Below are 25,426 nucleotides of genomic sequence, written 5' to 3' on the forward strand. Positions count from 1 at the left end.
TGCAGATACATAGATCCCTTAAAATGGCCACCCAAGTGGACAGGGTTGTTAAGAAAGCATATGGTGTTCTGGCTTTCATTAACAGGGGGATTGAGTTTAAGAGTCGTGAGATCTTGTTGCAGCTCTATAAAACTTTGGTTAGACCGCACTTGGAATACTGCGTCCAGTTCTGGTCGCCCTATTATAGGAAAGATGTGGATGCTTTGGAGAGGGTTCAGAGGAGGTTTACCAGGATGCTGCCTGGACTGGAGGGCTTATCTTACGAAGAGAGGTTGACTGAGCTCGGACTCTTTTCATTGGAGAAAAGGAGGAGGAGAGGGGACCTAATTGAGGTATACAAGATAATGAGAGGCATAGATAGAGTTGATAGCCAGAGACTATTTCCCAGGGCAGAAAAGGCTAACACGAGGGGTTATAGTTTTAAGCTGGTTGGAGGAAAGTATAGAGGGGATGTCAGAGGCGGGTTCTTTACACAGAGTTGAGAGAGCATGGAATGCGTTGCCAGCAGCAGTTGTGGAAGCAAGGTCATTGGGGTCATTTAAGAGACTGCTGGACATGCACATGGTCACAGAAATTTGAGGGTGCATACATGAGGATCAATGGTGGGCACAACATCATGGGCTGAAGGGCCTGTTCATTGCTGTACTGTTCTACGTTCTAACATCTGTATGCACTCTTTCACAGTAGCAGAATGGTATTTTGTTATAATTTACTCCACATTCACAAAAAGCACTGATTCACACTGCTCTGTAATTCCCTTGTGGCTCATTACGTTCCAAGAGGTGGTTACTTTGCAATGAAACATTGTTTGAAACTACCTCACAATCTAGCAAAGATCACTAAAAAGAAATGAGAGCTTTTTATTCCCTCTCACATGATCAACATTGGATGGTCAAAGCCCCTTGTGGCCCAGTTTCAATCACATCAAGCAGTAAACTCATCAATTGAACAGGGACTTCTATTTGATTGTAAGTTGAAGAAAAGGCATATATTCTTAATGTAATGTTGCTTTTACATTCGAGAACTTCTTTGGCAATGACAGACTGAAAAACAAGTACCTGGAAAATCCTATGTTCTCCAATCCATTCGTTCCTAATTCTTTTGTTAATGCATTATCCCACAGTTTATTGTTGTTATTGTTACTGCCTTTGTATCCATGGAAAATGTCTCTGGACCCTTCCATTACATCACATTCAATCTGGTACCAGGTTTGCAATTCTCTGAAAAACATCACAAGACATATTCAAAATAATGTTTCAAACAAAATTATGTTTCTCCCCCCAATCAGCCTGCATGTTTATTTCGTTTCTGACTACTCCCCTGAACATTACGAGTTTGGGTGTGAAGTTACATGTTGCAGGAGGTCTTTTCCAGTCCATCAATTTTGAAACTTGTAGGTTACTGATATTTCCTCCATATTTTTGAAAGCTGGCCTTTTGTGCTTGCAAATAATTTTGTGCCACTAAAGAACGTAAGGAAGTTTCTACCACGTAACCAAATAATGAAAAGGATTAAAAGGTTTCTTGATTCACACCAATACCTTTCCTGAAGGAAAGCACATGAAATTTGACTTCTTAGGACCTGTTTCAAGGTAGCCACACAGGAAAGGCAATAGGCCATTCAATCAATTGAGCTTACTCAGCCATTCGAGATCACTGCTGATCATCTACCATAATCCTACTTTGTGCTCTTTCCATATATGTTGGTAACTCACTCTGTGGGAAGCCACACCCCACAATAAGTCAGTGTGGTTTCATCACAAGACATTGTGTAAACTGAAGCAAGAATCTTTTGAATAAATATGTAATATCTCCAGTTTAGGCTGAGTTAGTTGACCTCCTTTGATGCAGTAAAAGGCCATGGCAGTGAAGTCCAGGAGGTGTTTCTTGCTGTAAACGTATTGCACATTAAACTGATACATAAGCAGTACTAACGCATGTAGCATACATAATGTGGATACAGTGAAGGCAGTCCAGAGAAGGTTCAGTATGTTGATGCTGGGTATGGAGTTTTTTTTAAATGAGAAGAAATTTATTAAGTTTGTTGAGGTTTAGAAGAATCAGAGGGAATTGTAGTGATTGTAACGAGGTCAGCCAGGTGGACCTCACTGAATATGAATTCCCTGTTGGGGGCTGTTCATTGGATCCAATCAGGGTACTTTGGCTGACAGATATAAACAGGAGTTTCTATTCTGATTTAATCCCTACCCTTCCCCTTCACTTTTTCATGTAAGCATTGACTTTATTGGGCTTTGATTGTTACTGGTTCTCTGGCCATATGCGTGTTTTTCCCGGTGGTAAAAGTATTAAATACAATTATTTGCACAATGATGTCTCGCAGAGTCCCTTTACTTGCACTCACATAATCCAGGTGCAAAAAAATACATAAACCGGAGTATCAGAGGTTCTATTCACTCAGAGCTGGCTCTGAGGGAGCTGGATCAGTGTCAAGGGCTCTTCACATGTAAATAAAGGGTGACTTGGTGATGGGATACCAGCGACACTGGAGCTATTTCAGAGACTTTACTAAAATCTAAAACATTCTTAGGGTTGACAGGGTAGTTGTGAAGAGGTTGTCTCACATTATGGGAGACTAGGATTAGAGGGCATAATCTCAGAGTAAGCGATGGTCCTGTTAAGACAGAAATCAAGGAAAATTTTCTTCTCTCTGAATTGCGATTCTGGAATTCTTTACCACAGAGAGCTGTTAAAGCTGGGTCATTAATTATATTCAAAGCTGAGACAGATATTTTTAATCAGTAAGAGAATCAGAATTATGAGGGTACAGCAGGGTAATTGAGGATTATCAGATCAGCATTATTTCAATGAATGGCAGAGCAGACTCAATGGGCTAAATGAACTACATTTGTTCCTATGTCTCACTATCTAATGGGAGTGTTGTCATTAGTGTGAATTTTGGGTTATGAAGCCAAAAGTGGGGAGGACTCCTGCTGCTGGTGGCTATCCAATGAGCTCTGCTTTTACGTGGGCACAATCAAGCAGGATTTTCGCTCTTCCTACAGTCAGCCAGTCTGCCCACACTCACTGTCTAAGCTCATGCTGTGGTCACCTGTCTAATGGTCCCGAATTGCATTTCACAAACAGGGCAGCATGGTGGCTTAGTAGTTAGCACTGCTGCCTCACAGCCCCAGGTTTGATTCAACCCTTGGGCAACTTGTGCGTGGAGATTGCACATTCTCCTCACGTCTGCATGTGTTTCCCCGGGTGTCTGTTTCTTCCCACAGAAGAAAGGCTATGTGGATTAGCAACGGGACATGCAGGGTTATAGGGTATTGGAGTTGAAATTGTATCAGAGATAATAGGAACTGCAGATGCTGGAGAATCCGAGATAATAAGGTGTGGATCTGGATGAATGCAGCAGGCCAAGCAGCATCTTAGGAGCAGGAAAGCTGACGTTTCGGGTCTAGGGTCACCAGAAATTTCTGATGAAGGGTCTCGGCCCGAAACGTCAGCTTTCCTGCTCCTAAGATGCTGCTTGGCCTGCTGTGTTCATCCAGCTCCACACCATGTTATCTCTATTATAGGGTAGTGGGATGGGTCTAGGTGGGATGCCCTTTAGAGGGTTGGTGTGGACTTGATGGGCCAAATAGTCAGTTTCTGCGCTGTATGGATTCTATGATTCTAACAGACGAAATGGAAGGAAATGGCAACAAGGAAACAATAATCATTATAACATCACAGTTAACAAATTGTTCATCAATACATCCTTACCTCTGCTGCTTCCTTCTTTCACTTTTCTTCACACATTTGATAAGACAATTGGTTAAAAAAGCCATGCTTATCAATAAAATTACAGCTGTGCTGACAATGGAAGCAATCACTGCTAGTTTAAAACCAAAGTCTTCATACTTTGAAATAGCTGAAATAAAGCAAGAATATTTCTATTTAGTTATCTTGCAAAATTTTCAAAGGTTATTTTTATTATATTTTAAGGTAGAGAATAAAATATAAACCATTAAAAGATTCATGCACTTCTATTTAAAAGTAGGAAATGCACCTCTATTTCTTTTCTGGGAGTTCTGTGAAATACTTTACAACTTTAAAATGGTGAACTTCCAAGTAAGAATTTTGCAACATGGAAGTGGAAGGCAATTAGGGAAGAACTCAATAAATCAATAATTTTCTTGTACTGTATTTGTATAAAGGGTTAGAGGCACCAATAAATTGTAATAAAATAATTCAGTAAATGTTTGTGGTTGAAAGTCCAGTTCATAGCAGATAACAATTTCAGAAGCGAAACACAGCTCAGATAAAAACATGGCATGAAGACAAACAGGATATGTATCTTACTGAAATAAGGAAGTACATCAGTTCACTCTGACCAATGATCATGCTCACTTCTGCTACTGGTCTCCAAAGGAAACAGTAGGATAGTGCAGTGCAGTGTATTTCACCACAGGAAATTTGCATTTCCTACTTTTAAAATGCTAACCAGTTCCAATGCATATGTTTGAGCTAAGAATTGTATGTTTAACATCAGTATAATTTAATTCTGTTCCAGTTATTGCTCAAGCCTGGTATTTTGATCTTCATAAGATTTATAATGATCTTTGAAAATACCTGGCTATTCATTAGCATAATTTTGGCATCTATTGTAATTTTAGAGGGAAGAAACAGAGTTGGATTTTGTTAGCTCCCATGTGGATTATGCCACCAATGGATAGTATGTTGATCATTAAGACATCATATCTAATATCAACAAAAGCATTGTGATGCAACAAATAACAGAACTCAGTTCTACATTTGGATCCTGCTAGTCAGTGATAACTAAATTAAACTATACAGGGCCAGGGCAGGAAAGTGGTTTTTAGGTACAAGATCAATAATAATCTTACTAAACTGCAGTTTGAGCTCAGGTTATGATCATAGATTGTGGAATCCCTACAGTGTGGAATCAGGCCCTTCAGCCTCACACCAAGCCTCACAGCATCCCACCCAGACCCTTCACCCTATAACCCACCCAAACTACACATGTCTGAACATTATGGGTAATTTAGCATGGCCAATTCACCTAAACTGCGCATCTTTAGACTGTGGGAGGAAACCAGGGCACCCAGAGGAAATCCACACAGGCACGGGCAGAACGTGCAAACTCCACACAGTCACCAGAGGGTGGAATCAAACCCAGGTCCCCAGTGCTGTGAGGCAGCAGTTCTAACCAGTGAGCCACTGTGTTTAGCTATCTCTCATTCCTATCTATGCTCTAATGCGAAGAATTATTTGACAACTCACAAGCTAGTTGCCCAGGATGGTCTGTTTGCTGCTTTAGGAGCCCAGCTCCACTCGTTTAAGAAAATATTTACATACATGCATGACACGTACCAATAGCCTTCCAAGAGGATAGTGCCATGCTCACTTTAGAAATATGTGATAGCACATGTCAAAAAATGTGATTTAAACAATAAGATAAGACAGCATCAGCCTCAGTGAAAGTACAAGTACTGACTTTTTAATTGAGAACTTATGAGACTTCTATCAGGATCAAATTGGCATTTGATACCATGGATTTATAACTAAAATATATTTGGGAGCAGTTAACATTTTTAAATCAGACAAAAAAAAATATTTTTGTTGGACCTTCTGTTCAGCAATTTTTTCATCCATGCCTCCAAAATCCTCAGGGTTCAGGTGAATTTATTACATGAAGGAAATCACTGAACTGAATATCATGAAATGTAGAAACAAATGTCAAATTTAAATTGTACATGATATATCAGAAAGTTTTACACACTAAGCAGCAATTGTCTCTATAACCATATCCTACAGAAAGTGAAGAGTCATACTTGAAGTGTTGCCTCTGTTTCTCTCTTCAGATGCAGCAAGACCTGCTAAGTTTCCCAGCACTCATTATTATTTCACATTTCCAGCATCCATAATATGTGTTTTAATGCAGTTAACATGATGGTGTTAAAAACACAAGAGGTTAATCATCAGCACAATATATTTTCTGATGTAATAATATATTTGGCATCTATTAAAAACCTAGCTTCTGGCCAAATCTCTACGCTGTGGATCCTAAGGTAGATGTTACAGTGATATGAACAGTCCTGCAGGAAAGGTGGTGGTGAGGAGCTAACAAGTGGGAAAAAAATTACTCACTGATAAACTTGTCACTTAAGTAACTGTCCATAGCAATGATACGAATGACTACTGCACAACTGTTGTGGAGACAAAATTCCACCATCACTTTGAGGATACCCTCCACAGCACTGTGTGGCATTGTTACTCTGCTAAAATGGGATAAATTTTGAATAGTACAGGCACCTCAAAACTGGGCATCCATGAGGCACTGATGGGCCATCAGCATAAGTGCGCTGAGCAACAAATTGTAATTTCATGGTTCAACACATCCCCCACTCTGCCATTATCAATAAGCTGGGTAATCAACTCTTGTTCAATGTGCCAACCTGGTGAGGATACAACACAGGAATATGTGCATGCCAAACAGTGCAAGCAGCATACAATGAACAAAGATAAGGATCCCACAACCTACAGATAAGATATAATCTGTGCAGTCCTGCTGTATCCAGTCATGAATGGTCGATGATTAAACAACTCACTGAATAAAGAAGCTCCACAAACAACCATACCCTCAATCACAGGGGAGCCCAGCACATCCTTGTCAAAGATAAAGCTAAAACATTTGCAATAATCTTAAGTCAAAAGTACCAAGTGAATGATCCACCACTGCCTCCTCCAGAGGCCCCTCACATCACAGATGCCAGTCTTCATCCAATTCAATTCACTCCACATAATATCAAGAAATGGCTGGTGGCACTGAAGACTGCAATGACTTTGGGCTCTGAGAACATTCCAGCAGCAATACTGAAATACTGAATACTTCTGGAGATGCGAGTTGGAATTAGCTGTGGCCCAAGCCATACTGTTCCATTACAGATACAACATTGGCATCTACCCAACAAATTGGAAAAGTGCCAATGTTTGTCTGTCCACTAAAAGCAGGGTAACTCCAGCCCTTCCAATTATGTCCCAGTAAGCTTTTCTTGATCATCAAGAAACTGTCAGACAGTGTCATTAACAGCTGTAACTAGTAGCACTTAGTCAGCAATAATCTACATTCTGATGCTCAGTTTGGGTTCTGCTAGGACAACTCAGCTCACAACCTCATTACAACCTTGTTCCAAGCATAAATTTAGGAGCTGAACCCAACAAGTGAAGTGAAAATGACTGCCCTTGACATCAAAGGAGCATTTCTTAGAATGTGTCACCAATGAGTCTTAGCAAAACTGGAGTCACCGAGAATAAGGGAGAAAATGCTCTATTAGTTGGAGACTTACTAACTTTACTTCCATGATGGAATTATTCACTCCAGGCTGCACTATACATGCAATATTTCCATTGTCATCAACTGGTATTTATTTGCAGCAAGGCGGAAATCTACTTACTGTTGCTGCACTGGTTCCTTTCCTTGCAGATAAAAGCTGAGAAAAGGAGATAACAACAGTAGCACAGTATTGCCTTTGTGGTCACTAGAGATATGCATAAACTGTAAGTACCTGTCCCAAATTACTTGAAAATTGAAACATTGTTAGCTTAGCTAAGAAAAACCTATAAAATCAAAGGTTATTCTGAAAGCCATTCATCAAAATGACCAGGACCACAATAACAATGTGAAAGAATCCCAGATATGCCAATGCTCCTTCCCAAGCAGAATAAACATAGCCATCACCTTAACTATATTCCTCTCATCATCCTACCCCATGGAGGCAGTTCTGATCAGTACTGACAGTAGCTAGCAAATATTCTCATTTGTTTCCATGACTTTTCAGGGGAAAATCTAAAAATTAATTTTGCAAACTTTGTAAATTATGTCACCTCAGTAACTTCTATATCTTAGCTTTTATATCAAGTTGTCAGGTTTTTTGATTAATTCCTCCCTTTGATCACAGACTTTATCTACCTATTTTTGTTATTGTCTACCAAAATTACTTCAACAACTGATCATTTTTAACTCTGTGGAATAGTATCATGCTCAAATCATTAACTATTTTGTACTCTATAACGAAGCCCTACTACCATTTGCAGTAAAATTTCCAAGCTCCAACAAATGCTGTTTTAGTTAACATAAATGAAAAATGATCCACTTGCATTGAAAAGATTAATACTGGCTGTGAACATCTGTTACACCACAATGCCGATATTAATACACACAACTGAGGCATGACTGGGAGATTTCCCACAGTGTCCTGGTCCCTCAAAAAAGATGAAAGAAGAAGACAATCTGGTAATTTATTTTATTTTCATCTTTGCAGCACTGATGTACACAAATATGTTGCAGTGTTTCTTACAGGAATAACTGCATTGAAAAGACTTAAAAGAATTGCACAAAAAAGTGGAACTTTGAGGTAATGAAAGTCACTATACTTTCGCAATTTCCTTTTATTCTTCATCGAGTGTCTGCCAATAAAAGTACTTTACATTGTGAAATGCAAATGCCACAACTGGAGTTAAGTATTTTCCTGACTATTTATTATCCATTTTCTGTCCTAGCATATGCCTCTGTTGTACCATTTTTCAAATGGCTGACTTAGTCTCAAAAGCTGCTTTCGAACCAGATGCTAGGAGGCTCAAGTTATAACTCCTTCTTGTCCATTACTGTTTGGAAGATTTTTCATCTGTTGCCCACATCTCCTTGATCACTCACCACAATTGAGAATTCATTCAACAGTACAGGGAAATAAAAACACAGAAATGCATTCCTCATTTTATATTTAAATAAAGAGAATCCTTTTGTTCATCATTTCATTCTTTTCCTTGGTATGTCTTCAACATACTTTAAAGAGTAAGCTTCAATATGCAAGACACATTTCCATAGTGTCTAACAACATTAGTTGGCACCAGCCAGCAGGGATTAAGATGAAGGAGGATGAAGTAAATATAAAAAGCATCATATTGAGATATCCAAGATCTGAAATGAAAACAGAAAATGCTAGAAATAGTCAGCAAGTGAGGCAGGACTTATGGGTAAAGAAACAGAGTTCATGTTTCAAGTCTTTTGCTTTACATCAGAATTAGCTAATGCAAGATAAGCAATGATCTTTGTTTTTATTTGTGCCTTCCCTGGCGAAATTGTTTCATTCCTGTACAACATTCCATGTTATAGCCCAGGGGTACGGATAATTCAAAAGAACAAAATAGAACGAAAAATTGAACTTGTCTTTTGCACTGGACTGATTGGATTGGCACACTCCAGGTAACCTTTTCCTAACTTCAGAGAGATAATGTCAGCCACAGAAAGAAAACCAGTGGTAATTATCACAAAATCACTAATGTTGGAAAGGTAACAAAGCCATAAAAATGGAAGAGAAGTCTTGAGGCATTGCGCTGATAATGTGTACATGGCAAGCCTCATTTACGTAGAAATCTGATGATGTCACAGATTCATTTGGAGATCTTCTATGGTCTATGGACCTTAGCTTAGATATTGGGCCACATTGGAACAAAAAACAAATCTGGAAATCCAAAATCAATACCACAAACTTATAAATGTACAAAACTGACCTTGGAGTAAAGTCACATATAATTGAGGTGTTTTTGCAAATAATTATGTTCAATTAAATGGAAGACTAAATAACATAAGAACGCATCTAAATAAAATGAAATAGAATCATGTAATCCAACTATTTAACACGGAAGCTCATTTAATTGATTAAGTTTGATCAGTCTTAAAACACCTATAACACATACTTCCTGAAATACTAGTCTCATTTACCACTGTTTCTGATTGCTTAGATTTTTAGTGAATTGTTTAACAAAATTTTACTGATACAAACTAGGGAGGCTGTAAATAAAAAGTTTGGAAATAGTCAGCACTTAAAAGACAACATTTTTAGAGAGGGAACTGAATAAATTAACAGGTGTGACAGGATTTGAACAAATAGAGAGGCAAGAAATGGAGAGTGGAAGGAGTAAAAACAAAAGCAAGGGTCTGTGAAATGATGTAAGACAGGAGAGATTAAATGACAAAATGTATGGCAAAAGATTAAGCACAAAAACTAAAAATGGGTCTAGAGGAGGTGTAAGTAGAAACAGTACATCAGCAGCAGCAGCTGACTTTGGAAAAATGGGGGCACAGATTGCAAACTGAAGTTGTTTAAATCAATATTGAATCTGGAAGGTTCTAATTTGCCTGATCAAAAGATCAAAAGGTTTTCCTGAAGCTTCAGTTGAGCACAGTTCACGTGTATAATGATTTCCACCCTACTCATATGACGTAAATTCTGCTGTAATGTATAATAGGTAGATGTTAGTGGGATTGATTGCACACATCCAAACTGTTCTTTGGGGACTGGATTATATAAATATTTAATGCAGGCCGTAATCCACTAAATTGAAAACTAGAAGATAAATATATTAGCGCCAAATAGAAGATCTGAGTCTTCATTTTTGTCTTTCTAATTAATACTACAGAGTTAAAACTCCAGCAACAAGACCTATAAATCAAGTAAAAATCTTCTAATCAAATTCAATGTTTTTGTCTAAGTATATACAATTTTACAACTGGAATCCTGATCAACTGTATTATTATTTATTTAACTGTACTTTCTTACATCAAATTTATTACCACAGAAATAGTTACTTTGGTCCAAAGGTGATGTCAATGCTCCACATAACCCTGCCCTCAATATAAACATTGATTATTCTACCTCTTGTTTACTTCCCTAGGTTTCCCTTAATCACATTTTCTTTGCCATCCCTTAGGCTGTGGCCAAAGTCATGTTGATGTTAACAGTCTAATAAACAATCACTTGTTAGGGACTGATTAACTCCATGGGTTAGTTTGTTTAAATTGTAAAACATGTTACAAGTTATGAAGCAGACATTAAAGGAAATCAACTGACGTGTGTGTGCAGGTTTCACACACAAAGCAGTGTTAAAATCAGGCCAAACCACAACATTGTATGCACCTATCACAAGGAATACTTCAGTGTGAATTATCTTAAAAGCTTGCACATGTACAACAGCCAGATTATTAATCAAATTCACATTATCTGGAGAGCAAGGATGATGAGATGTAAGTTGGCTGCTTTGGATTCCAGGTCCAATGCGTAAGTTGGATATTTACCCCAGGCCCCAGCATTTGACAGCAATAGGCACCAACTGCACAAATAGATGTTTACTATTCTGTCACCTCAGAAGTCAACACCAATTGCCCCAGGGAAAGTAAATAACCTAGCTAACAGCACAACTTCTCAGTATCGGGTGACTTAAATTCTAGAGATAGTAGGAAGTGCAGATGCTGGAGAATCTGAGGTAACAAGGTGTAGAGCTGGATGAACACAGCAGGCCAAGCAGTATCAGAGGAGCAGGAAAGCTGACGTTTCAGGCCTAGATCCTTCTTCGAAAAGGGAGGAGGGGAAGGAGATTCTGAAATAAATAGGGAGAGAGGGGGAGGTGGATAGAATATGGATAAAGGAGAAGATAGGTGGAGAGGAGACAGACAGGTCAAACAGCAGAAGTGGAGCCAGTAACGGTGAGTGTAGGTGGGGAATTAGGGAGGGGATAGGTCAGTCCAGGGAGGACAGACGGGTCAAGGGGGCGGGATGAGGCTGGTAGGTAGGAGATAGGGGTGAGGCCTGAAGGGGGAGGAATGGATAGGTCGGAGGAAGGACAGGTTAGGGAGGCGGGGACAATCTGGGCTGGTTTTGGGGTGTGGTTGGAAAGGGGAGATTTTGAAGCTTGTGAAGTCCACATTGATACCATTGGGCTGCAGCGTTCCCAAGCGACATATGAGGTGCTGTTCCTGCAACCTTCGGGTGGCATCATTGTGGCACTGCAGAAGGCCCAGGATAGACATTCGTCTGAGGAGTGGGAGGGGCGAATTAAAATGGTTCACGACTGGGAGGCGCAGTTGTTTGTCGTGAACAGAATATAGGTGTTCCACAAAGCGGTCCCGAAGCCTCCATTTGGTTTCCTTCAAAATCTCCCCTCCCCCGTCACATCCCAAAACCAGCCCAGCTTGTCCCCGCCTCCCTAACCTGTTCTTCCTTCCAGCAATCCCCTCCTCCCACCTCAAACCCCACCCCCATCTCCTATCTACTAACCTCATCCTGCCCCCTTGACCTGTCTGTCCTCCCTGGACTGACGTATCCCCTCCCTAACTCCCCACCTATACTCACCTTTACTGGCTCCATCCCCGCCTCTTTGACCTGTCTGTCTCCTCCCCACCTAACTTATCCTCTATCCATCTTCTATCCGCCTACCCCTCTCTCCCTATTTATTTCAGAATCCCCTTCCCCTCCCCCTTTTCTGAAGAAGGGTCTAGGCCCGAAATGTCAGCTCAGTGTGTTAGGTTTTATTGGTAGAGAGACTGAGTTTCGGAGCCATGAGGTCATGTTGCAGCTGTACAAAACTCTGGTGCTGCCGCACTTGGAGTATTGCGTACAGTTCTGGTCGCCACATGATAGGAAGGATGTGGAATCATTGGAAAGGGTGCAGAGGAGATTTATCAGGATGTTGCCTGGTATGGAGGGATGGTCTCATGAAGAAAGGCTGAGGGACGTGAGGCTGTTTTGGTTAGAGAGAAGGTTAAGAGGTGACCTAATAGAGACATTCAAGATGATCAGAGGATTAGGGTGAACAGTGACAGCCTTTTTCCTCAGATGGAGATGGCTAGCACGAGGGGACACAGCTTTAAATTGAGGGGTGATAGATATAGGACAGATGTCAGAGGTAGATTCTTTACTCAGAGACTAGTCAGGGCGTGGAATGCCTGTCTGCAACAGTAGTAGACTCACCAAGTTTAAGGGCATTTAAATGGTCATTGTATAAACATATGGATAGTAATAGAATAGTGCAGGTTAGATGGGCTTCAGTTTAGTTTCACATGTCGGCGCAACATCGAGGGCCTAAGGGCCTGTACTGCGCTGTAATGTTCTACGTTCTGTTCCCTGCTCCTTTGATGCTGCTTGGCCTGCTGCATTCATCCAGCTCTACACCTTGTTTACTTAAATTCTAGAACCTTGTCAACTGCCAGCACAAATAAACCAACAGCCTGCCTTCTCATACTGTTGATTTTGTCAAGCGTATAATATGTCCAATAAAAAAAATTAAGCCCATCAAACGTTGATCCAGACAGTTTGACAATCCATAAACCAGCTAAAGCAGAGTTACTGTGGTACAACTGGAGACTTTATTAGTCATTGACCATATATTATTCATTTTTAAAAACAAAAAACATTTAGTATTGCCAATCATGATTTTAAAATTAACAAGCAATTACAGCATAACTTGTTTGTCATGGAGTCATACAGCACAGAAACAAGCCCTTTTGTCCAACCAGTCCATAGCAAACTAAACCAGGCCCACCTGCCTGCTTCTGGCCCATATCCCTCATTATTTTCTTCGACAATTTGTCAAGAAGCAATTAAATCATTCAACCATTAACAGTGAGTATTCTAATTGGAAGTTAATGGAAGTATGAATACAATCTAAACTAAGTGGGCACAAGGCAGGTTTGCAAGCTGAATTAGAAAATCATTGAGGTCTAAGTGGAGGTTGAATGGTAAACTGGAGACTATACCTAAGCAAGAATTTATGGCGAAGAGATTAATATTTGCCAGGATACCTCATCTTGGTTTTCTCACACTACTCTTTCTTGGGTGAACAGTTATTTTTAGCAGAGATAATGGGAACTGCAGATGCTGGAGATTCCAAGATAATAAAATGTGAGGCTGGACGAACACAGCAGGCCAAGCAGCATCTCAGGAGCACAAAAGCTGACGTTTCGGGCCTAGACCCTTCATCAGAGAGGGGGATGGGGGGAGGGAACTGGAATAAATAGGGAGAGAGGGGGAGGCGGACCGAAGATGGAGAGTAAAGAAGATAGGTGGAGAGAGTGTAGGTGGGGAGGTAGGGAGGGGATAGGTCAGTCCAGGGAAGACGGACAGGTCAAGGAGGTGGGATGAGGTTAGTAGGTAGCTGGAGGTGCGGCTTGGGGTGGGAGGAAGGGATGGGTGAGAGGAAGAACCGGTTAGGGAGGCAGAGACAGGTTGGACTGGTTTTGGGATGCAGTGGGTGGAAGGGACGAACTGGGCTGGTTGAGGGATGCAGTAGGGGAAGGGGAGATTTTGAAACTGGTGAAGTCCACATTGATACCATATGGCTGCAGGGTTCCCAGGCGGAATATGAGTTGCTGTTCCTGCAACCTTCGGGTGGCATCATTGTGGCAGTGCAGGAGGCCCATGATGGACATGTCATCAAGAGAATGGGAGGGGGAGTGGAAATGGTTTGCGACTGGGAGGTGCAGTTGTTTTTTGCGAACTGAGCGGAGGTGTTCTGCAAAGCGGTCCCCAAGCCTCCGCTTGGTTTCCCCAATGTAGAGGAAGCCGCACCGGGTACAGTGGATGCAGTATACCACATTGGCAGATGTGCAGGTGAACCTCTGCTTGATGTGGAATGTCATCTTGGGGCCTGGGATGGGGGTGAGGGAGGAGGTGTGGGGACAAGTGTAGCATTTCCTGCGGTTGCAGGGGAAGGTGCCGGGTGTGGTGGGGTTGGAGGGCAGTGTGGAGCGAACAAGGGAGTCACGGAGAGAGTGGTCTCTCCGGAAAGCAGACAGGGGAGGGGATGGAAAAATGTCTTGGGTGGTGGGGTCGGATTGTAAATGGCGGAAGTGTCGGAGGATAATGCGTTGTATCCGGAGGTTGGTAGGGTGGTGTGTGAGAACGAGGGGGATCCTCTTGGGGCGGTTGTGGCGGGGGCGGGGTATGAGGGATGTGTCGCGGGAAATGCGGGAGACGCGGTCAAGGGCGTTCTCGATCACCGTGGGGGGAAAGTTGCGGTCCTTAAAGAACTTGGACATCTGGGATGTGCGGGAGTGGAATGTCTTGTCGTGGGAGCAGATGCGGCGGAGGCGGAGGAATTGGGAATAGGGGATGGAATTTTTAGCAGTTCTCTTCCTTTCCATTATTATTTTTACCATGTTATTATGCCCTTATGAAGCCTGGGGCCTTTACTAATTTCCTTCTGTCCGAAAGCACCCACTTCAAGTGTCGAGATGCTGCTTGTTATTATCCTTCCATTTCACTGGCACTCATCCAGCTCTCCAAGTTATTTCGATAATTCCACACCAAAGGAATTTCTTCAATATTCAATCCAAACTCTTTCTGAATTAACCAATGGTTTCTGTCCCTTCTTTACTTCACCCTTCCTCTAACTGAAACTCTGTTGCTCATGTATATTAAGGACTATTTTCCATTATACTTAAAATTTTACTGTTTGAACTTCTTTTTCCATTTCTACATTACTTTGGAATGTCTCCAACTACTGTTTAAGGCTGTTTACTTCAATTTGAGTGAAATCCAGCTAGGCTTCTACTATTCCTGGAAAAAAAAACTAAAGGTTTGGTTTTGTGATCTGTCATGTCCTTCATTTCAACAGTATTCATGCAAGGAGAGTTCCAAGACTTCATAGTTGAAAAACTTCTGTCTGTTGGTGCTACAAGGTACCAAGATTAAGCTCTGGTTCGGATCCAACAACTACAGCAGCCATCAGCCTTCAACATGCAAGGATTATACTCATGCCAAGAACAAGTATTCATCAACTGGCAATGATAAATCATAAAGATTGCAAGGAAAAGAAACAGGAGTAGGCCATATGGCCTGTTCTTCCATTCAATACAATCATGACCGATCATCAGCTTTAACTCCAGTTTTCCATCTCACATCCTGTGATTCAGAGAAACCGAAATTTTGTTTGATATATATTCAACGATAGCGCATCCATAACACTCGAGAATTCCAAAGATTTACTACGCTTCGAGTGAAAAAATTTCTCCTTCATTTCAGTTCTAGATGATCCATCCCTTATCCCGGGAATATGGCCTCCCTCCTACCCAGCTTCTGTGTTCTAGACACCCCAGTGACAGAAAAGTATCTTTTATTATCATCCCTGTCAAGGCCTTCCTGAATCTTGTATGTTTGAATGAGAGCACCTCTTAACATTTATTGTACTACTTCCAGTTTAAGTATACATTTTCCTTAACATATAGAGACTGATTCTGTACAAAGTTATCTGTACAGGGTCTCAACAAAACTCAGTCTTTCTACAAATGAGATAAGAAGACATGGAGCAGGAGGAATACAGCAGGCCAGGCAGCATCAGAGGAGCGGGAAAGCTGATGTTTTTGGTCTGGACCCTTCTTCAGAAGGGTCTTTCTACAACTGTAAAAGGTCAAGAGGCCATTTGCCTTCCTACTTGCTAGCTATAGCTGAACGTTAATTTTCTGAGTTGTTTGTAAATGTACACTCAGGTCCCTCTGAATAGCAATACTTTTGTTTCAACCAAAGAGTATAACCTCATGCTTTGCCATATTAATATTCCATCTGACAACTTATTGACCACTCATTATTTTTCTTTATTTCATTGGTTATGGGCATGACTGGCTGGGCTGGCATTTATTGCCTACATGAGGAGGCAATGGCCTAGTGGTACTATCACTGGACTGTTAATCCAGAAATATGGGTAATGCTCTGGGAACCTCAGTTCAAGTCCTGCCATGGTGGAATCTGAATTCAATAAACACCTGGAATTAAGAGTCTCATAGTAATTGTTAATCCATTAGGGGTAAACAACAAATATTGTTTTAGCTAGCGATGCCCTCATCCCAAGAATGAATTTAAAAAGAAATTCCTAATTGCTGAGAGGGCCTGGAGTCAGATGGAAGCTAGACCAGGAAAGGATGACAAATTTTCTTATTTAAAAATGACTTCCATGAATCAGATGTGTTTTGCCAACAATCAGCAATGGTCATCATTAGACACTTAATTTTAATTGAATTTGAATTCTGCATGGTGGGATTGTTCTCCAGAACACTGCCTGGGCATCTGGATTAATAGTCTTGAAATAATACCACGAGACCACTGCATCCCTTCATACACCTTGAACATCACCCTGAGGGTCTGGATTACTCATCCAGCGACATTACCACAATGCCAGCACCTCCCTAACTGTTTACATCTCTTTGCAGCTTCCATGTCTCCTCCTCATAGTTTATGTTCCCACCTACTTTATATCATCAGAAGACATAGATACATCGTTCTCCATCTCTTGGTCTAAGCCATTAATATAGATTGTTAATAGCTGAAGCCTTCACACTGATCCTTGCAATACCCCACTAGACACTGCCTGTCAACTTGAACATGTCCCTTTTATCTTTACTCTCTCTTTTCAGTATGCTAATCGAGCTTCTTTCAGTCGTGATATTTTACTCCAAACTCTGTAACTCATACCTTGTATATTACCTTCAGTTTGTGAGGCACTTTATTGAAAATGTCACAATGCATCAATAACCTAACAATGATACTTTAATTGCATTGCTAATTTATTAGTCCACTTTGAACATATTACTCAAGAATCCTCACATGCCATATTTAATGAGATCATTTTTGCCAAAGTGGAAAAAGCAGAACTGAATGGTCATAATGAAGACCAGATGCTTGCCAGGCTGGTCAACAGCTCAAACTAATCAGATACATTATTATTTTACAAGTCTTTTGATCAACATGTCACCAAATAAAAACACCCAGTATCCTATCATTTCGGAATCCAATTTAACCATATTACATATGTAAAATTGATCAACAGTACCTTACAAGAGCATCATTTCGTGTACATATATGGCAAGGAACAAAAATATGAAATAGCAATAAGAATATGGGCTACCTCATACATTTGAAAAATAAAATTTTAACAAATTCCATCAGGCAAAAATTCATCAAAATGGTCCAAATTCCAAACTTAACCAAAATGCACCTATGCACCACTGAGAACAACAATATTTTCCTTCTTTTTAAAATAGATCAATTAAGGTATTTAGAGACAGAGATAAAATGATCTATTCAAGTAAGAACTTTCATGTAGATTCCCAGCAGACAAAAATAAACCAGATGGTATGGAACTGAGCAAAGACTTATGGAATACTGCTGAATTTTATCATTTATTTGGGTCAAAGTTGGTCAGGATAATCAAGCGTAAGAGCCTGGATACACTCTGTAGGTTTGGGATTCTCAATCACAAATACCAAAGGCATTTTAAATTATTTAACACAGAAACCTCAGCCAGAGCATCAATGTAAAACCTGCCCACTTTTAAATGCAAGAAAAGGACGTGAAGATCTTAGTTGTGTATGTCTGCAAGAAATACTGACTTTTTAAAATAAAACTTTACCATACAATATCGTCTACACTGCGTTTCAAACACAACGGAATGTATAATATCTAAAAGATTTCTCCCTTTCTGTGTTAAATTGCCTGATCTAGGAAAATAATCGACTGGAAGCAATCGTCGGGTTGAATAAAACTCAAAATGAAGTTGTTCGAAGAGACGATAAAGTATTTGCTATGGCATTAACATTTTAATTTTTAAAAATAGGCGAATCTTCAAATCTTCATCGTTTTGAAGCAGAGTTTACTTCTCTGAAGAAAATAAAGCGTCCAAAGTTATTGAACTATAACAGGCCTTTATTCGTACAACGAATACCACTTAACTTTCAGAAAATTCGAAAGTCTCCAAGAAAACAGCTCGGAGCCTACTGCCATGAGAAAGGGGCTGAAGGGTCGCACAAAGGGGTGGAATGGGGAAAGGAAGGTGAAGCCCGCTGTTCCTGCCCTAGTTTACAGTGCGAAGACCAGAGCCTGCAGCCTTGCTCCATCCGCTCAGGAGGGGGCGCTCAGCACGCTGCCCCCACCAATCTATCCACAGGCATTCTGCTGCGATTAACCTGTTTTGTTGAATTATCCTTCAACTGAACACGCTGTCACGCACTAATCTTACTGTGGTTCCTTTTAAAAAAAAATAAAAATTCCAATTAAATAATTTGATAAACAACTTGCATTAAAATCAGCTATTTTTCAAAATCCACGTGGCCTTTAAAACCATGTCATCTGTACAATTTACCTGATTTAAAAAGTTAAACTCAGATTTACAAAAGTGTGTTTGAAATGGGAAATTTAAGTTCCCTTAAAATGCTCTTAACTGGCAATGAGGTATATGGGAATAATTGAGATTTACTGGCATGTTCTTGGCGCTGGATTGAGTGATTCACACGTTGACAGTGAGTAAGATCATTTGCTGCAGGATGTGTGTACCAGATGATTTAAGGAACCAGGTTCGTATCCCAGCTAACGCTATGCAAATCCACCGGCTCTAGGTAGGTATTTGCAATGGCGTCTGAAAGGAAGGCATGCGATAAAAATGCAGCACCATCAGCAAATACAGTCGTATCTCTGTATTCAGACAATTCAAAAATGCAACCCTCTCACCTTTATGATTTTGGACGCTGTTTGCATCTTCAGAGAATACTCCTATCACTGAGTTATTGAAGGACGATTCAGTAGTGGTTTGCATATCCGAACTTATAAAATAATTCTCAATTACTCCCGTGTATTAGATATAAAACGAATCACTTTTCTGCCTTCAGTCTAAACCGGAGGCTGGTCCTTTTTTTTACTTTCAAAGTCTTCTTTGGCGAGGCCAGTGTCGGAGACGGTTCAGGATACCCCCCGCGCTGTTTCTGTACGACCTCACAGGGACACGTTTGGTCCCAGTCGACCCATTTATGCCCCTTTTCTCCAGTCACTAATCCAAGAAAGTCGCACCGTTAGGTCAGGTTAATGAGCAATCCTAAAAGTTGCGTGACAGCCGTTATACCACATATATATTATCGTAAGCATCACTTCCTCGTTAGTCTCAGCCTATGAGCTGTGGTTTCACTATGAAGCAATGTTTTACTTTCAGCAGACAGCTTGCTCTCTCGCTTACATTGTAAAAAAATCCACTCCAGAAGAGGATTGGCAACAAGGATGCTTTCTGTCAAATCACACCAGCTCTGAAAAAGGGCCACGTGCATAATCCTGCACTGATCAAAGAAGCTGTACAATACAGCGGGCCTGGTAGAGGGACAGTTTTCTTTTAAACCGGCAAAAAAATGCTAACAGAAAGACATGATCGATGAAGTTTAACGTTCCTTGCAGCCGATCTCATCACCAAAACCCCACTGTAAAGGTTTTTAATGAACGATTCATCCTCAGCCTAAAACCCGCGAAGGAAATTCTAAATTCCCCTGCCCATTATTTAGAATCTTTGTTTTTGAAGCTGAGTCGGTACTTGACTATTTATCAGGCTAGCGCTGAATTGAAAACTGCAGCACTTACGCAAATTTCTGCAAGCTGCAACGAAATGCTGTCAATTCAGTGTTGTTTGTGCACTCATTTTGTGCTTTCATCAACTACCATCATATACTTGACACGATAATATAAAAGGAAAGTCATAACGAACTTAAAATGATAAGGATTCAACTTTTTTTAAAAAAAACTTGGATATAATGCTAACATCGTGTTGCTTGTGTGGGTGTGTTAGCATTGCTGTTTCAGCCAGAGGTGCACCAAGGGTGGTTTAAAGCGCTGTGTCAGACAGTGCGTCTGTAACAAAATTCCATTACATTGCAACCATCCTGCATGGGTAGATGTTGCAACCCAGATGACAATTTCCGGCCTTCCTCGTCCTCTGATGCTGCTTGGCCTGCTGTGTTCATCCAGCTCTACACCTTGTTATCTCAGATTCTCCAGCATCTGCAGTTCCCATTATCACATCAGCTCTACACCTTGTAATCTTAGCACAATATGCACCCGATTGACGAAAATAACCAAAGTGAAAGATCATTTTGAATTTGGAACAATGTACATTATTCTCAATAACATTGTGCAATTGAATGGACTCACATTGCCATCAAGGTAATGCTGGACCAGATTTTGTCAACAGTTGTATATTTGTGGAATGAACTTCCAGAGGAAATGATGGCTGTGGATCTAGTTACAATGTTTTAAAAGACATTTCGATAAATACAGAATTAAAAAATTGTTTGGAGGGATATAGGCCAAAAGTAGGCAGGTGGGACTAGTTTAGTTGGGTTTATGGAGGCATGGTCTGGTTGGACCAAAGGGTCTGTTTCATTATGGTAAGACTATGACTCCATGACCCTAAGAAATTCCATTCAAGCAGTTGAACAACATCCTACTTTTCCACCATTGTAGGCACATCAAAGGATGACTATTTGGGAAAAAACACGAACCAAACTAGTGTGCTTTTAAAATGCCATGTCACCGCTAATTCCGGTATAAACCTAATCCATGCCCTCTGGGATGGACTATTCCATTGCAGTCCTGAGTGGTATCCCACCTACTACCCTCTGCAAACTTGAGGTCATCCAAAACACTACTGCTTGTGTCTTAACTCAGAGCAAGTCCTGTTGTCCTGTCACCATTCTTGTTGACCTACTTTGGTTCCCAGTCGACCAAAGCACTGATCTTAAAATTTTCCTTATTTTCAAATCCCTGCACAGCCTTAAACTTCCCTGTATCAGCTATTTCCTCCAATTTCACAACCCTTATAGCTACCTAAACTCCTCATTCTAACTTCTTGTGCCTTCCCGATCATTATTGCTGCATTATTTGATTGTGAGGCTTTAGTTGCCTAGGCTCCTAGCTTTGGAATTAACTCTCAATGCCTCTCCAATTAGCTTTTATCCATTAAAACACTTCTCAAAAGCTATTCATTTGGCAAAGTTTGTCTGACTGATTGTCTTCTCTCAGCTCTATGTCATACTTTGTTTTATAATGCTCCTGTAAAGCATCTTGCGATCTTTTATTATTGCATTAAAGATTCTGTATAAATATGTTGTTATTGCAGAGCCATGCCGTTAGGAGGAGGGTCATTAAGCTCACTGTAAGGTTCATAACTAAAATGGCTTCGGTGCCTTGATAGGTCCTGGGTTTTGCTGTAACAAGCATTAGAATCCTGCACATGATTGAGACCTGCCAACTAGAGAGGATAGCAACACTCTAGCTTGCTTCATGCAGTTTTCCCTTCCATGACCAGATACCAGATTTCAGAATTTCTGACCTTTCCAGAACCAGCAGTGAATACTGACCTCAGTTATTGTGTATTGGCCTGGCCACCAGTGCTTGATAATATACTTGTGTATGTTGTGCCACTCACAAGTTTCTCTACCTTACTATCGATCTGTCTGAGATACTGATCCCCAGTCTGGTTCCTGAGAGGGTTGTAATGTGTGACCATACTTCTTGAGGTGGTGATGTCAGCAACAGGGTATCTGTTTCAGCAGATTCAAAGTAAATTCTTCCCATTAAGAGGGATGTAAAAAGAGAAACAAGTGTTAACATGATAATGAGAGGCTGAAGATTCACATATGAAAGCTTGCATTAAAGCTTTAAAGATGACTGTTGTAATGGCCAAGGCTGGAGGATTTCACTTTTGTTCTCATCCCACTACTCCACAGGAAACAACATAAATTAAAAATATGTTTGCAGCTACCAAAATGGACAATTAAATAGCTTATCTGCATAACGTTTTAAATATGAAATATCAATTAGCCAGGTTTCTTAATATATACAATTATAGGATAAATTTGAAAACAAAACATATTCAGCGAAGTTGTAATAAGTGGTTAATTTACACAATAACCTAGAAGTATAATTACTTATCCCTGTAAATATCTCCAAATCACACACACATATTCTTCAGGAAAAAAGAAAAAAAATGAAACCAGTATCTGCAGAGATTAGCTTTCTGAAATAAACATTTTGGCCAGTGGCTATCCTTGAAGGCAAAGTTTGGGATGTTCCTAAGTCTACCATTGCTGATGTTCTGGCACGTATGGTTAAGTCATGAATCACACACTGTTATCTCCAAAATCTTATAGAAGTAGCTCGCTCAGGAAATACACATTGAGAAATTTCTCCAATCACTCTTGCAGAAACTCAAAAACAGGATTTTCTTTTCTGAAATGGAAGAGATCAGCCTAGCAGCCTTCCCCAGAATAATTTTTGTCTTCCAACTAATAGTGGGTACCAAAAAAATTCTTTCCAAGCCAATCATTGTTCAAACAGCCCAAGCAGGGATTTATAGCAAAGTGGGCAGTTATCACCAATCAAGTGATTTTTAGAGATAGTAGGAACTGCAGATGCTGGAGAATCTGAGATAACAAGGCGTAGAGCTGGATGAACACATCAGGTCAAGCAGCATCAGAGGAGCAGGAAAGCTGATGTTTTAGGCCTAGACCCTTCATCAGACAAAATGTGATTTTTAGGAAGCCTTGTTAAGAAAAATCCCTTTGTCCTTTTTGCTATAATTTTTCTATTCTTTGAAGGGATATGGATATCACTAGCTATGCCAACATTTATTACCCACCCTCAAGAAGGTGGTGGTGAGCTAACTTCTTGAACCACTTCAAACCATTGCCTATATTTACATAAAACAGATGGGCTGATGCAAATGGGTAGACAATCTCCAATCACAGAAAGCCCAGGTTCTCAGGATTGTCCACATTGATCAATTTCAAGGCTGTTGCTGACTTTGGACTTCCTGTGCTCCCCATCTCTTCAATGAATTATCCTTTATCCTTTTAGAATCTATTCTAGTGCAGTGCCTTTGTTCTTATTGTACTAAATGTACTCTTTTCTATTTACATGTATTCAAATTACTATACTCAATGTGCTCACTTACTTTGAAATTAGTAACATTATCTATCACATTAATGATAGCTAGATTTAGCAATACCATTGATTTCAGCAAACGTTGCTTGAGGAGGGAGCCCTGCACAAATTTTAGGATTCAGTTTATTATAGAGTTTAATTCATCTGTCTCCGAATCAAAATGTGAATGATGAAAATATCCTAGAACAGTGATCAATGATTTCTTATTGTTATTAATATACTCATACTGTCAGCTTGTTCCCTGTCAAAAATCTCAGATTCTTTCCAACTCTATCTCAAATAAACTGTGCTAGTTTTTCATAAATGTGTTTATCTGAATTAACATCTGTCACTTGAAGATCCCACATCCTGCAGGAACCAAGCATTATTGTCCCTTCCTGTGCAACTATTTTTTACTATCACCACAACCATTCGATTCAGTTCTACAAGCTATACATAGGCTTCCAGTTCTTCTGTTTGAGTCAAGTGCTGCAGCATGTGAGAAAGATCAAACAATTGCACGTATAGATCCTCAGATAAATACCACAAATACTGGCAACTGGATCATTTTAAAATTAGTTCCAAAATCCAATTTGCAGACAGCTTCCATGCTGGATTGTTACACAGCCATGATTCTAGTGTTCTTTGTGAAGAAAAAACAGGCCAATATAGATGGTGTCATAATAAGGTGTCGAACTGGATGAATACAGCAAGCCAGGCAGCATCAGAAGAGCAGGAAAGCTGACGTTTCAGGTCTGGATCCTTCTTCAGAAATTGTTTGAAGAAGGGTCCAGACCTGAAACATCAGCTTTCCTGCTTCTCTGATGCTGCCTGGCCTGCTGTGTTCATTCACCTCTACACCTTGTTATCTCAGACTCCAGCATTGGCAGTTCCTATTATCTCCCAATATAGGTGTTGTGTGAGTATGACAGTGATAGCATATAATTGGTTGCAAATTGATATACAACTGAAAATCACGTACCAAATATCACAAAAAGATCTAGGGCTAAGATTATGCTTTATGTAAAACACATTTTCTTTCTTAAGGAGTATCAGAGATAATGGTCCATCATGGGCCTCCTGCACTGCCACAATGATGCCACCCGAAGGTTGCAGGAACAGCAACTCATATTCCGCCTGGGAACCCTGCAGCCATATGGTATCAATGTGGACTTCACCAGTTTCAAAATCTCCCCTTCCCCTACTGCATCCCTAAACCAGCCTAGTTCGTCCCCTCCCCCCACTGCACCACACAACCAGCCCAGCTCTTCCCCCCCCCACCCACTGCATCCCAAAACCAGTCCAACCTGTCTCTGCCTCCCTAACCGGTTCTTCCTCTCACCCATCCCTTCCTCCCACCCCAAGTCGCACCCCCAGCTACCTACTAACCTCATCCCACCTCCTTGACCTGTCCGTCTTCCCTGGACTGACCTATCCCCTCCCTACCTCCCCACCTATACTCTCTCCACCTATCTTCTTTACTCTCCATCTTCGGTCCGCCTCCCCCTCTCTCCCTATTTATTCCAGTTCCCTCTCCCCATCTCCCTCTCTGATGAAGGGTGTAGGCCCGAAACGTCAGCTTTTGTGCTCCTGAGATGCTGCTTGGCCTGCTGTGTTCATCCAGCCTCACATTTTATTATCTTCTTTCTTAAGGAAGTGTCTGAAGAAGGGTCCCAACCCAAAACGTTAAGCTTTCCTGCTCCTCTGATGCTGCTTGGCCTGCTGTGTTCATCCTGCTTCACACCGTGTTCTCTAAGATGCTCTTGCATTGGCAGTTCCTACGATCTCTGTAACATTTTCTTTCTTATTTGTTCATAGGATCTGAGCGAGGCCAGCATCAGTCACCCATCCCAATTGCCCTTGAGAAGGTGGTGCTGTGTCACATTCTTGAAC

At 40.7% G+C, this 25,426-nt stretch overlaps 1 protein-coding gene across 1 annotated transcript in view; it reads right to left on the reverse strand.

Annotated features, from left to right (window-relative positions):
• The window catches only part of LOC125460597 (uncharacterized), a 31,486-nt gene extending 11,695 nt beyond the window's left edge, over nt 1-19,791 (reverse strand). The window contains exons 1-3 of the mRNA XM_048548236.2: nt 19,304-19,791; nt 3,732-3,879; nt 1,059-1,220 (exon numbers count right to left, since the gene is read on the reverse strand). Coding sequence (XP_048404193.1) covers nt 1,059-1,220; nt 3,732-3,879; nt 19,304-19,388 — 395 coding nt within the window. The 5' untranslated portion in view covers nt 19,389-19,791. The remainder of the gene's footprint in view (nt 1-1,058; nt 1,221-3,731; nt 3,880-19,303) is intronic.
• Nucleotides 19,792-25,426: the final 5,635 nt, after the last annotated feature.

This window comes from Stegostoma tigrinum, chromosome 11 (assembly GCF_030684315.1).
Source record: "Stegostoma tigrinum isolate sSteTig4 chromosome 11, sSteTig4.hap1, whole genome shotgun sequence".
Lineage (NCBI taxonomy): Eukaryota > Metazoa > Chordata > Chondrichthyes > Orectolobiformes > Stegostomatidae > Stegostoma > Stegostoma tigrinum.